The sequence below is a fragment of the Cibotium barometz genome, chromosome 48 (assembly GCF_041138505.1).
Source record: "Cibotium barometz isolate CiBa-2024 chromosome 48, ASM4113850v1, whole genome shotgun sequence".
In the NCBI taxonomy this organism is placed as follows: Eukaryota; Viridiplantae; Streptophyta; class Polypodiopsida; order Cyatheales; family Cibotiaceae; genus Cibotium; species Cibotium barometz.
This window is the reverse complement of record NC_141093.1, coordinates 45,263,372-45,277,001: the sequence shown is the minus strand read 5'-3', so window position 1 is coordinate 45,277,001 and position 13,630 is coordinate 45,263,372. Positions and strand designations below refer to the sequence as shown.

Here is a 13,630-nt window from a genome sequence, read left to right as displayed (position 1 = left end):
ATTCTAGCCACTTAAAGACTTTTGAAAGCATCGCTAAAAGTGGCGAAACATCAATAGTATACATGTTTTTTTAATACCTATGAGATTCGAACAAAGAAACGTTTTTGTCATTACCTTAGTCGCCCTCCATTTATACAGAGCACAGCACAGGCACTAGTCGCACTAGCATTGAACTCAAATTACTCATTCCCACTAATTCCCCTTACAAACACAGTCAAACCATTGTTTGTACAAAGAACAGAAATGATCGTGGGGCCTTCCGGGATCGGTTAGTCTCCGAGTTCCTGCTGGCGGGTTGGAAATGCTGAGCGTAGCAGTCATCTCTTTGGAGCACACGGGTCAGCTGCCCTCTGTGGACAACCTTATCTGCACTTTGCAGCACTGCAGAAAGAAGAGAGATCTGGCCTATGCCAAGAATTTGCACCTGCACCTCTGCAACCATGGTCTCGAAGGCTTTGCAATGCTCGGAAACCATCTTGTCCCCATCTTTGTGGACTGTGGAAATATGTCCATTGCCCACCAGGTTTTCAATGGCTTGGCTCATCGCAATGAGTTCTCTTGGACTTCTCTTATACAAGGGCATGTTGTGTGTGGGGAATCACATCATGCCCTTGATCTTTTCCAGATAATGCAAGAGGATTGTGTACAACCAAGTAGCCATACATATGTAGCTCTGATGAAGGCCTGTGTGAGGCTGAAAAACGTGGAAAAAGGCCGTGAAATACACTATACAATTGTTGTGGAAGGATATGAAGGGGACGTTTATGTTGGCACCACTTTGGTGGATATGTATGCTAAATGTGGCTCGCTAGTAGAAGCCCACCAAATGTTTGATCTGCTCCCAATTCGGGATGTCGTCTCGTGGAATACACTCATTGCAGCTTATTTTGAGTATGGTCATGGAGAAGCAGCACTGAATTGCTTGGAACAGATGAAAGCGGAGGGCATTCTCCTGGATGCCATCACCATTATTTGCAGCTTGAAATCTTGTGGGATGTTAGGAGCTTTAAACAAGGGTCGAGAACTACATGCTGGGATGGCCAACGAGGTTGAGAGAGACTCCGCTGTTTGTGGTACTCTGGTGGGTATGTATACTGAATGCGGCTCACTGGTAGAAGCACGGGAGGTGTTCGACAAGCTGCCAATGCGGGATGTAGTCTTATGGACGGAATTGATGGCAGGGTATGTTGAACATGGTCAGGGTCAGAGAGCGTTGATCTGTCTTGAACAAATGCAAATGGAGGGCTTGTCTGCAAATGCTGTTACCTATGTTTGCATCTTGAAAGCTTGTGGCAGCATACGAGCTTTAAACAAGGGTCAAGAAATGCACGCACAAATCATCAAAGAGGGTTTCGAAGAAGCTTCATTAGTCGGCAATACTTTGGTAGACATGTATGCCAAATGTGGCTCACTTGCAGAAGCACGGGGAATGCTTGACAGCATGTCTCTTCGAGATGTAGTCTCCTGGAGTGCACTGATTGCAGGGTATGCTGAATATGGGCTTGTGGAGGATGTGTTGAATTGTTTGGAGCAGATGCAACAGGAGGGCGTTTACCCCAATGGTGTCACGTTTGTCTTCAGCTTGAAAGCATGTAGCAACACAGGAGTGCTGGACAGGGGCCTAAAGATACACACTGAGATTGTTCAAGATGGTTTTGAGAATGATCCTTTTGTTTGCAATTCTTTGGTGGATATGTATGCCAAATTTGGGTTGTTCCTTGAAGCATGGGAAATGTTCAATATGCTGCAGTCTCGAGGTGTAGTTTCCTGGACTGCTCTGGTTGCAGGCTATGCAGAGTATGGGCTTGGTGAGGAAGTGCTAAATTGTTTGGAACAAATGCAACTTGGTGGGGTGTCTCCCGATCCTGTGCTGGTTTCCTGCTGTTTGAAAGCTTGTGCCAGCATAGAAGCCCTAGACAGGGGCCAAGAGGTTCATGCTGTGATTGTGAAGATGGGATTTGAAAGAGATCCTTTTGTTGGGAATACTTTGGTGGACATGTATGCCAAGTGTGGTTCATTTGCAGATGCATCAGAAATGCTTGACAAGATGCCAGTTCAAGATGCAATTCCATGGAATGCTTTAATTGCAGGATATGTGGAGCGTGAGCTTGCCAAGGAGGCACTAAATTGTTTGGAACAGATGCAACTGAAGGGTGTTTCTCTAGATCCTGTCACGTGTTTTTGTAGCTTGAAAGCTTGTGGCAGTGTACAGGCCACAGGCTGGGGCCGAGAATTACATGCTGAGATTGCTAAGAAGGGATTTGAAAGGAACCATTTGGTGGGAAACACATTGATGGATATGTATGCCAAGTGTGGCTGTGTTGCAGAAGCAGAGCAACTGTTTGGTGAGCTCACAGTTCGAGATGTTGTCTCGTGGAACACATTAATTTCAGGTTATGCTGAGCATGAGCTTGGTGAGGAAGCACTAAACTGTTTCCAACAGATGCAGGTTGAGGGTCTATCACCAGATGCAATCACTCTTGCTTGCAGTTTGAAAGCATGTGGTAGTGTAGGAGCCATACACAAGGGCCGAGAAATACATGCTGAGATTGCCAAAAAAGGTTACGGAAGAGAGGGTCATGCTGGCATTACTTCAATGGATATAAATATTGAATGTGACCCAAAAATTTGTGCTCAAGTCAGTAGAGTTGGTGGGCCAGAGGCAACCGAGGTGATTTTGTCAAATGCTCTTGTAGATATGTATGGCAAGTGTGGGAGCATGCTTGATGCTCAGCAGGTTTTTGATGCAATGCTTTCAAGGAATCAAGTGACATGGACTGCACTAATTGCAGGATATACTCGTCATGGGGAGAGTAGGTTTGTTTTTTATTTGTTTGAGGAAATGATCGGGGAAGATATTCAGCCAGATGAGATCACATTCCTCAGTGTTCTTGCCGCATGCAATCATGCAGGCTGCTTGGATAAAGGCAAGGTTTATTACGAGGCCATGACGGAAGTTCATGGTATCACACCCAGCATCGAGCACCAAAATTGCATGGTTGATCTCCTTGGTCGTGCAGGCCAACTTGATGAGGCTGTGGTGATGTTGGACAAAATGCATGTCCAACCGGATCTTGTGACATGGATTACTATGTTGGGTGCTTGTTGTAAGTGGGGTAATGTAGAAATAGGTAGACATGCATTTGAGTCGGCGGTAAGATTGGATAAAGGAAATGAAGCAGTGTTTAGATTGATGTCTAATATCTATGCAGATGCTCATTTGTGGGAGGAAAAAAGACGATTGAGTTGAGGAGAGCTAGCATGCCAGCAGAGCAAGAGAGATGGACTGCGATTGATGGAGCCTTGGCAGGGGATACAAGACATCCACAAAGCAAAGATTTGTCTTCAAATCTTGATTACCAGCTGATTCTGTGTGAATGACTGTTAGCAAGGTACCTTGGAAGGGGTTTCTTATGAAGGTGGTGTAGAGGAGCATCCCAAAACCCAGGGGAAAGTGGAGGCATGGTGTTACAGGTCAAATTCTCCAGATACAGCCCTTATTGTAAATGCCAATCAACATGAGGCGAAAGCAGGATAAGAAGTCTCTTTGGTGAAAATTTTAAGCTACCCAGACCTAGAGCAGGGACACTATATAGGATAGGAAAACTGTATAGCTGGAATACTGGGACTTGAGACTTGTATGAGTTATGGATGCATATGCCATTAGAGGCAGAGGAGCAGAAAATACCACTTCAAATGCATGGGATCACAACCTAGGGTGGATGAGGACAATAGTTTTCGCCTTGTAGGTGAAAGCCATGCAAGATTACAGCTACAAAGAGTGGAAATAATCTTTTAGGTTTATAGTATGACATGGTGGCAGATTGATAGAGATGGAGGCTGCAGAAGAGCCATTTGAAAAGATGCCTGCTCAAGCAGTTGCCAGCATTTTTATAAGCACCCTAGTTCGGGAAAGTGGTCTTTTTAATTGAGGGACTTATATATCGCATACATGTAAGAGGCCCACTAGCTAGTGTGCTTTGGTAATGGTTTTTTAAAGACAAATTTTGAAGCTAAGTTAAGTAAAATATAAGTTTACTGCACATATAAATAGTGCTAAGACCACTGCACTAGTAGAGTAGGTTGTCATGTAACAATAAAAAGAACACTTGGTCTTGTGGAAACCTTTCAACATAAATTGCTAGACAACCACTATGCATCCTATTTTGAGTAATTCTAGTGATATTAACTCTTAAAGTGTCGAGGAAAATTTGACATGCACACGTACACAGCGATGTAGGAGAGAGCGAGAGAGAGAGAGGGGGTTGGTTTCAACACATCACCAGAAGGGATAAAGTCTCCCTTTCTACGAAAGAAAATGTTTCTTATATTGTATAGCTAGATCCACCAGGCTCACCCTTAGAAGGATCCATTTGATAGAACCACAAAAGAAAACCTGTTAGAACAATCCAAAGCCAACCTTTGATGCTTGACCCCTAAACATGCCAAAATGCCATGTATAGAATATTTGTTAGCTTTTGGCTTCTCTGTTGTTGTGTGGGATTGTTACACTTTCAGCTCATTGAAACCATGTAGCATATATCTTTCATATGATAGTGTAGAGCTTCACACTCCTTGTGTCATAGAAACCAAATAGATGTAAGCATTTAAACAACAACATAAAAAATGACCAACATACAAACTCCGACCAGATGATGCATTTGAATATATGTGCAAACGAATATGAAAATTTAATAGGTTAACATGTATATACATAGCTCAAATGCAAAGACCAAATACATGTAAATACATAGCATACATATACATATAATAGTATGCATACATAGTAGTATAGGAAGATGCATCAAACCAATCAAGTTTCACACATGACATACAAAATAAGATCAAAAGGATGAACCAAGTAAGATAAATACATGGTACAAATAGAGATCATACCAAGTATAGGCAATACAAGTAAACATACATGGTTTACATACATACTATACAAGTATACATGTCAACCCATAGGAGCAGAGATAGAACAAAGAACAAATAGAGAAACAAAGTATGATAAATACATGGTATAGTATAGGAAGATGCATCAAACCAATCAAGTTTCACACATGACATACAAAATAAGACAAAAGGATGAACCAAGTAAGATAAATACATGGTACAAATAGAGATCATACCAAGTATAGGCAATACAAGTAAACATACATGGTTTACATACATACTATACAAGTATACATGTCAACCCATAGGAGCAGAGATAGAACAAAGAACAAATAGAGAAACAAAGTATGATAAATACATGGTATTGTTACAGAGAGATCAAACCTAGTATTTAGAGATGAAACAATGCAAGTAAACATACATAGTGTACATACACAATATACATTATGTGGATGTTGTAAATGGTAGTATACATGTAGATATAGAGTATGCATAGCAACATACGAGACTCATGTATAATCAATAAGAAACTAAAGATATTGGGTAGATTTGGTCTACCCCATAGCCACCCAAAGAAGATCTTTAGTCTTTATTCGGTGAGGCTTTTGATGTATTGCTCCAATAGTTGAATACAAAAGAAGACACCTCTCAAAGTATCCATACTCATCAATACATAAGCAAACATCAATTGTTAATGAAGTCAATCATTCCGAATACCGTAAAAATACTTCTTCTGCCTATATCCCTATCTTCTTGAAGATTGTCTACTAGGTCTCTTGCTTAATGGCAACACTCATCAAAGATATAGTGTCTAAACATGTAGAGATGATCATGAAGCATCTTTCTCTTGAGGCCAACCATAAATTGATCAATGAGTGATAAGTCATCTACTTTTTTGCGAGGATTGCTTCTCATATTTAGACTTATAGAGATGGTCATGAAGCCTCTTTCTCTTGATAAATAATCAATCAATGAGTGCTAAGTCATCTAGTCTTTTGTGGGTGGGGATTGTTGAGATATCGAGCTCATCTAGTGAGGCGGTGGACACTGATGACCCGCCTGGGGGATAGGCCCCACACTTACACCACTGGCATGGTTGGTGAGATCTTGGGTGATATGCGGCCAGTGGGATGACAGGCTGTGTGACAGCCATTCTAGAGACTGGCATAGTTATAGTGCCAGCTCATTTAGTCGGGTTCACATTATAGAGAACCAGTGTATGTATTCGTTGAGTACCTTTCATATTGTGTGTACTCTTATTCTTGTATATGGTGTGTTGAGTGTTGTGTGAAGAAGAAGAAGATTTCAGCCTCTCACCTTGTGTGTTCTCTATTAGGGTTTTGTGAGTGTGTGTGTGTGCTTGCAAGAGCTCAAGCTCTCTTCCCCCTGCATCTTTTCAAGGTATCAAAGCCTGGTTCGTGCTAAGGGCTGAGCTGCAAGCAAGAGAACCACAGGAAGCGGTACGAGGGTAAGAGCTTCAACTACTCTTCCCTATTCGTGTTGGTGACTACACCCTTGTCGGGAGCTCTACGGGAGGCACCGGCAACGATCTCTGATTGAGGAGCTTTTTTCGCGGGAGTAAAGCTATAGGGCAACTATACAGTCCTATCGGATTGATATTTTCGGGCCGAAAACGCGTTTCGGGCGCGTCTGGATCTCCGTTTTTCAGAAAGCAGGCGTTTTCGAGCACTGCGGGTAAGTCATCGATTCTCTGCAGAACTCTGTTTTAAGAACTGCAGGAAGACAGATTGATTGTGCAGACACTGTGGGTGCTGCAAAGAGGTCTACAGTTGCCATTGGGTGTATGTATGCACATTGAAGTCACTGGTTGTGACATTTGAGAGTACTACAGTACCGCTGTGCAAAAATACAGCAGTTTGTGCAGAAAAACTAGTGTGCAGTTTTTGGTAAAATTGTGTGTTTGGCAAGATGTCGAATGATGGGATAACTCAGATTGTGGCTGAGAAGCTTGATAAGAATAACTTCCATGCTTGGAGGTTCAGGTTGACGAATTTCCTGATGGGAAAAGGCTATTGGGACTACATAGAAGGTGAGCATGAAGAGGCACTGGAGATACCGGATATAAATCCGACTGCTGCAGATGTGAAAGAGTTTAAAGACTAGAACCAAGGAGCCAGGAAGGTTATGTATTGGCTCTCCATTAGTATACAGGACACCATGATTGGGCACATTCAGGATGCCAAGTCCCCCAAGGAGGCGTGGGACACCTTGGTAAAGCTTTATGAAACAAATACCAAGGCACGTAAGATACAGTTGAAGAATGAACTTCATACTGTGGAGAAAAAGAGCATGTCTGTGAATGACTATGCACTGAAGATAAAGGGTATTGTGGAATCCCTTGCATCTATTGGTGTGTCAGTAGATGATGATGACAAGGTGGAAGTCTGTCTACGTGGTCTCGGGCCACAATACAAGGCGTTCAAGACGTCTATTCAGACTCGAGAAAACATTCCCAACTTTACAGATTTGGTGTCTATGCTGATTATCGACGAAGAGAAGAGCTTGGGTGAAGACCAACAGTCTTCACAAAGCAAAAACAGTTCAGAGCAACAGGCCTTCTACACGAGTTCAGGAAGAGGACGAGGTAGAGGAGGCCGTGGACGCGGTCAAGGAGGTGGCCGAACAGGTAATTAGAATTATGGCCAGCAGCAGCAGCAACAACAACAGTCCCAGAATCAACAACAACAACAACAACACACAGGTGGAAGAGGCAAATTTAGAGGCAGGGGGAGTCAAAGAGGCCGTGGAAATTGGCAAAGGCAATATAATGATGCACGTGAATGCTATTATTGTGGTAAGCCTGGACATGTGCAGTCAGAATGTTATAAGAAGCAGGCTGACATGCAAAATGGGAAAGTGCAGCAAAACAACTATGCATCCTCAAGCAGAAATAATGAGGATAATGAAAGGTTGTTTGTTATGCAGCATGTCGTGAATGCCATGTCTGAAAATGTTGATGCAGCACAAAAAGATAATGTATGGTATGTGGATTCAGGCGCTTCGAACCACATGACGAGTCATGGGGAGTGGTTCAAGGAGATGAAAAACCCGGAAAGACCAGGTTTTGTGGAAACAGGGGATGACACTGCTCATCCAATTGCCCACGTTGGAGATGTGCCATTGTCTATGCAGGATGGCAAAGTGAAGTACCTTGCAGATGTACTTCATGTACCGAACATAACAAAGAATCTGGTTTCAGTTGGCTAGATGATTGAGTAGGGTTTACAGGTTCGGTTTAATCCTGATGGATGTTATGTTGAAGATTTTAAAGACAAGTGCAGGTTGGTTGCAAAAGGCAATAGAGTGGGCAGAATGTTTACGTTGGATGTAGACATGCCTGAGATGAGTGCTGCAATGTTTGCAAATGGTTCAGGGATTGTTGCAGACACAGACATTTGGCATAAAAGAATTGAGCAAAAGGGATACAGGTGTTATAACCTTGCTACACGTGAGTTGAGGGTAAGCAGGGATGTTGTCTTTGATGAGATGAGCAGCTGGTATGCTGCTGAAAAAGAAGCTGTTGGGGCTGATGTGAGTGGAAGTGTGGTTGCACAGAATGCAGGTCAGCAATCACAGTCTTTGAGTGGACCAGGAGAGTCCTCATCTAGTGGGTCTATTGATAGACCATGGAGTGGTAGGCTGCGTCATAATACCAGCCCTGCAAATGTGATTACTACATCACGTAAAGGAAAAGAGAAAGTGGTTGAGCCCCTTGGTATGCCTGACATTTCTGCAGGGCATTCTCATGTTGATGGAGAGTCTAGTGGCTCAGATATGAGCCTTGATGAGGAGCTTGGGATCCCAGCTATGAGAACACCTGGTGTAAAGAAGGCTATGGAAGCCATGAATGAAAAGCTGCGAAGATCTGGGAGAGTGAAAAATCCTATGCAGAGATTTACCTATGATGGTTATGTGGCACATCACTATGCATATATGGCAAAGGTTGTGCAGGTTGTAGAGCCCACATGCGTTGATGAGGCTGTTGGAAATGTGTGTTGGGAGAAAGCTATGGATGAGGAGATGGATGCACTATATAGAAATGAGACTTGGGATTTAGTGCAATTGCCTGAAGGCAAGAAAGCCATTGGATGCAAGTGGGTGTACAAAGTTAAACATAACAGTGATGGAAGCATAAACAAGTACAAGGCTAGATTGGTAGCCAAAGGATATGCGCAGACATATGGGATTGATTATGAGGAAACTTTCAGTCCAAGATGGCAACGGTGAGAGTTGTGATAGCAGTGGCTGCGTCAAAGCAATGGTCTTTACATCAGATGGATGTAAAGAATGCATTCTTGCATGGGGATTTGCAAGAAGAGGTGTATATGTTGCAGCCACCTGGATATGAGGATGTGGGTCACCCCGAGCATGTTTGCAGGTTGAAGAAAGCCTTGTATGGCTTAAAACAAGCACCAAGAGCATGGTCTGACAAGATTTCTGAATATCTTGTCACTATTGGCTTTCATGTAGCCAATGCAGATTGTGATAGAGGAGTTGTGCTTGTCGTCATCTATGTAGATGACTTGATCATTACGGGGGACCATGATGCAGAGATCTTTGATGTAAAGATCTTGCTTAGAGGTTGCTCTATCGAGTACAGAGGCCGAGTACAGAGGAGTTGCTATGGCAGCATGTGAGGTAGCTTGGTTGAGAAAGCTACTTGCAGATTTGGGTCTATCAGTGGATAGACAAGTTGTCATTTTTTGTGACAACCTTAGTAGTATACAGTTGGCCAGGAACCTAGTATTTCATGCTCGTACGAAGCATATAGAGGTCCACTACCACTTCGTCAGAGAGAAGGTCTTGGCAGGAGATTTTGACCTTGTTTATGTCAGCACAGAGGATCAGGTAGCTAACATCTTCACCAAAGCATTGGTGACAGAGAAGCTCCGCAGATTCAGGGCTTTGCTTGGTGTACATGAGATGGAGTTGAGCTCGAGGGGGAGTGTTGAGATATCGAGCTCATCTAGTGAGGCGGTGGACACTGATGACCCGCCTGGGAGATAGGGCCCACACTTACACCACTGGCATGGTTGGTGAGATCTTGGGTGATATGCGGCCAGTGGGATGACAGACTGTGTGACAGCCATTCTAGAGACTGGCATAGTTATAGTGCCAGCTCATTTAGTCGGGTTCACACTATAGAGAACCCGTGTATGTATTCGTTGAGTACCTTTCATATTGTGTGTACTCTTATTCTTGTATATCGTGTGTTGAGTGTTGTGTGAAGAAGAAGAAGATTTCAGCCTCTCACCTTGTGTGTTCTCTATTAGGGTTTTGTGAGTGTGTGTGTGTGCTTGCAAGAGCTCAAGCTCTCTTCCCCCTGCATCTTTTCAGGGATTGCGTCTCATATGGAGATACTATTTCTAGCAATTGAGTCCCGCATAGTCTCTCCTTCCTCTTGCTTGACATTATAGATTTATGTAATGGGCCTCCATCTGCCCCACGGAGTGAGAATCGTATAATGAAGGTGTGTCTCAAGACTTATAGCTTGCCTTTTTAAGTGGGTCTAGAGACCGAAACCACTGGCCTACTTTGCTTTCAAGGAAAATCCGAATGACCAGAGCTTGGTGGGATCATCAATCCCACAATGAAGGTACATCTCAAGACTTATAGCTTGCTTTTTTAAGTGGGTCTAGAGACCTAAACCACTAGCCTACTTCACCTTCAAGGAAAATCTGAATGACCAGAGCTTGGTGGAATCATCAATCCTTCCCATGGTCTCACAAACTTACTTAATTAAACCTTAAGGTTCCTTGTCTTGCTCCTGCTCCTTCACTAGAGATTCTTTGTTCAAACATAGGGTTTAAGGCCCTTTTTACAAAGTTTATGGTGCTATTACAGAGCCAGTTGGTGAATTTGGGGTTTAGAGGATTGGAGCGGCTCCCATTTCTAGGGACTTTGATGTTCCTCCATTCACGTCTATGTTTAGATAGCGCATTTCCTCCCAAAAATCCTCTCCTAAGGTGGATCCAAAGAGCCTTGCCTTCTTAATAAGAGAGCACTTTGTTGAGTGCTAGTCGTTTGCTGGACCAAAGGCTAGGTGGGTTTGAGAAAATATTAATGCACTACAATCGAGTGTGTTGTCATTTGCTAGTCAATTATTGGGACCAAAGGCTAGGTGGGTTTGAGACAGTGTGGTTTGATACATTATAATCGAGTGTATTATCATTTCCAATAATCAGCCCGGGTCAGATTTGCATCTTCACCTTTAGTGAACTGGCTCTTCCTAAAGTAGGTTTGAAATTGGAAAATGGATTCAAAGAGGTTTGCTCTACTCAAGCTGTAAAAAATAAGTTTTGAACTTTTTTTTCCATAGGATCATGTCTCAAGGCTCATGCTTACAAATTTACATCCCTAGGCTTCATGTATGGGGGGTCACACCTCTAGGCTCATGTTTGCGGGCTCACACATTTTTTGTATGTAATAGGCTCATGTAGGTCTAGTGAGCTAGACCCACATCATGCCTAATGGGCTCACATCTATATGCTCACATTTGTAGACTCACCTCTATGGACTCATCCTTTTAAACTCATGTTAGTAGGCTCACAGATATAGGCACATGCTTGTGGACTAATGTTTGTAGGCTCATGGACGCAGGCACATGCTTGTATGTAGGATCATGTCTTTTTTTATAGGCTCATGTTTTTTCTTTTGTATGAACTAGGCTCATAAATTTGATCTTTATGAAATAGGTCTATATGGACACAAACTTTTATAAAACAGGCCTATGATGTATAATAACTATACTTAACATCCCAATAATTACAAAGTGTTATGGCTCACCCTAACCCTCCTTGAAACACATCCAAAAAGAGATTACCTGGTGAAGAGTAGACCAAAAGAGAGTTAGTTGCAAACTCTTTTTGCCATAGTTCATTGAAATGCTCATGGGCTTCCACGGCTCCCACATATTTCAACCAATGAGTTTCAAAGTTGTCTAGGAAGATGTATCACTCTGGCCTAGGGAATCCTTCGGGCCTATGAGTTTTATGTGAGCGTGTACTCCTTGATGGCTTAGCTTGAACAACTTGATCCAGCTCTTGTGTGGCTATATTGGGTAGATATGCTAAACTAAGCATATATAACGATGTAAACTCTTGCCCATCCGCCATGGCAAATCTCATACTAGTTTTTCTAGACAAGATGTCTAGTGTAGCGAGGATATGCATCCAGTTCTTAGAGTCTTCCGGCTCTAGGAGTGGTGCACAATCCTCACTCTCCTTTTCATCTTCCAGTGTTTTATGGCATGTCTAGCATAAATGGACTTCTGTAGTTCGTGTAGTTGTGACTGAGTCCTCTGCAAATGCTCTACCACTCATGGGGTGCACTTTCCATGTGTGCGTAGATTGATCTTGAAGGTAATATCTTTTCTCTGTATGTAGATATGGTCAATATCCCAATCATGGATCATCTTGGATTCTTGTAAAGGGTTTGCCCCAAGGATGTAGTTGTATGAAACTGGCTAACGTCCAAAATTCATCACCACAAAGGTGTGACGGTAGGTGGTTCCTAGAATCTTAATTTTAAGATCCTTCAGTAGACCAATTGCACTGAAATAGAAGTTCAAAATGAACTTTCCAATGTGCATTGGGAATTAATTGAAAATGGTATAAGGGACCTTAGACTAAGGGTCTACATTTTCAGAAATTTTTGGATTATTATCCAATTAAGGTTCCAATGGGCCAATTGGATTAATCCAAGTGTTGGGATGAGATAAATCCAAGGAATAAAATAAAATACCCAAAAATGAGTAAATGCTCACATAAGATGAAGAGTTGACTGAGTACAAGGTTTATTAGTTAAAAATTAAGAGATAGTAGTTTTTTTTAAAAAAAAGAGATATTTTGGAGAAATGATGCATTTTTGACACCTTGGTAAGGAGAGGGAGACTCTTGAGGCAAGCACCTTTTTCACATGTGTGGTTGGGTTTCTTAATTAAAAAAATGTGATATTTTTATCTCTCCTCTCTCCTGGAACAAACTAGATCAAAAAGGGAGCCAAACTGGTCCAAATCTTATCCAAATTGAGTCAAATTGAAGCTAGAAAATTCTCCAACCTAGTTGGACTTGGTTAGTGGCTTCTCTCACCTATAAATAGACCCTCATTCCTTTGTATTTTCATATTGGAGCTATACCATGCCAGTATTATCTTAAAATAATCATAATTCTATTATCCCTTAAATTTTCCTCTCTCTTGGGAGCTTGGAGCTTCTCTCTCTCTCCAACAGTTCTTGAAGTTTGCTCTTCTCCTCTTGGTGGACCAATTGATTGGTTGGGGGCTTTACTGCTGCTAAATTAAGAATCAAGCCAAACTTGAAGGTAAGATTAATTTTTATTGGTTTTTCCAATTATCTCAATGACTTTCTTCTTCTCAACCCCTCTCAAGCTTGAGAAGCTTTCAAAATGATTATTTTTATTCAAATCAAGCTTTCCCTAAGATTCTTAATGTCTAATTAGAATTAAGTTAATCTTTATGCTTATTTGTAATGCTTTCCTTAAGTAAATCTCTCTCTCTTAAAAATAGTAATCTTTATGGCTAAATCTTTTGGAAAAGGATGCTTCTCAATGATAGTCTCTTATTTCAAATCTAAACTCTAGGCTCGATGAGTAGATAAAAAGTTACTTTAACTCATTCTAAGTGAGAAAAGGATTATCCCAACAAATTGAGAAAAGAGGAATGTTTGAGTTAGCCTAATCAAAGAAAATAATCA

At 42.0% G+C, this 13,630-nt stretch overlaps 1 protein-coding gene across 1 annotated transcript; it reads left to right on the top strand.

Annotated features, from left to right (window-relative positions):
- The first annotated feature begins 301 nt into the window (after nucleotides 1-301).
- LOC147611212 (pentatricopeptide repeat-containing protein At5g27110-like) lies at nucleotides 302-3,538 on the top strand. Its single transcript, XM_086785352.1, has 3 exons — nucleotides 302-3,045; nucleotides 3,213-3,306; nucleotides 3,389-3,538. Exons 1-3 carry the CDS (start codon nucleotides 302-304, stop codon nucleotides 3,536-3,538), a joined length of 2,988 nt encoding a protein of 995 aa, XP_086641478.1.
- Nucleotides 3,539-13,630: the final 10,092 nt, after the last annotated feature.

Bases quoted from the DNA above. Each gene is read 5' to 3' on its own strand.
- LOC147611212 (XM_086785352.1), top strand. From the start codon at position 302: ATGCTGAGCGTAGCAGTCATCTCTTTGGAGCACACGGGTCAGCTGCCC. The intron at 3,046-3,212 runs GTTGGACAAAAT...ATATCTATGCAG, and splicing joins CTTGATGAGGCTGTGGTGAT to ATGCTCATTTGTGGGAGGAA. The intron at 3,307-3,388 runs GCAGGGGATACA...AATGACTGTTAG, and splicing joins CTGCGATTGATGGAGCCTTG to CAAGGTACCTTGGAAGGGGT.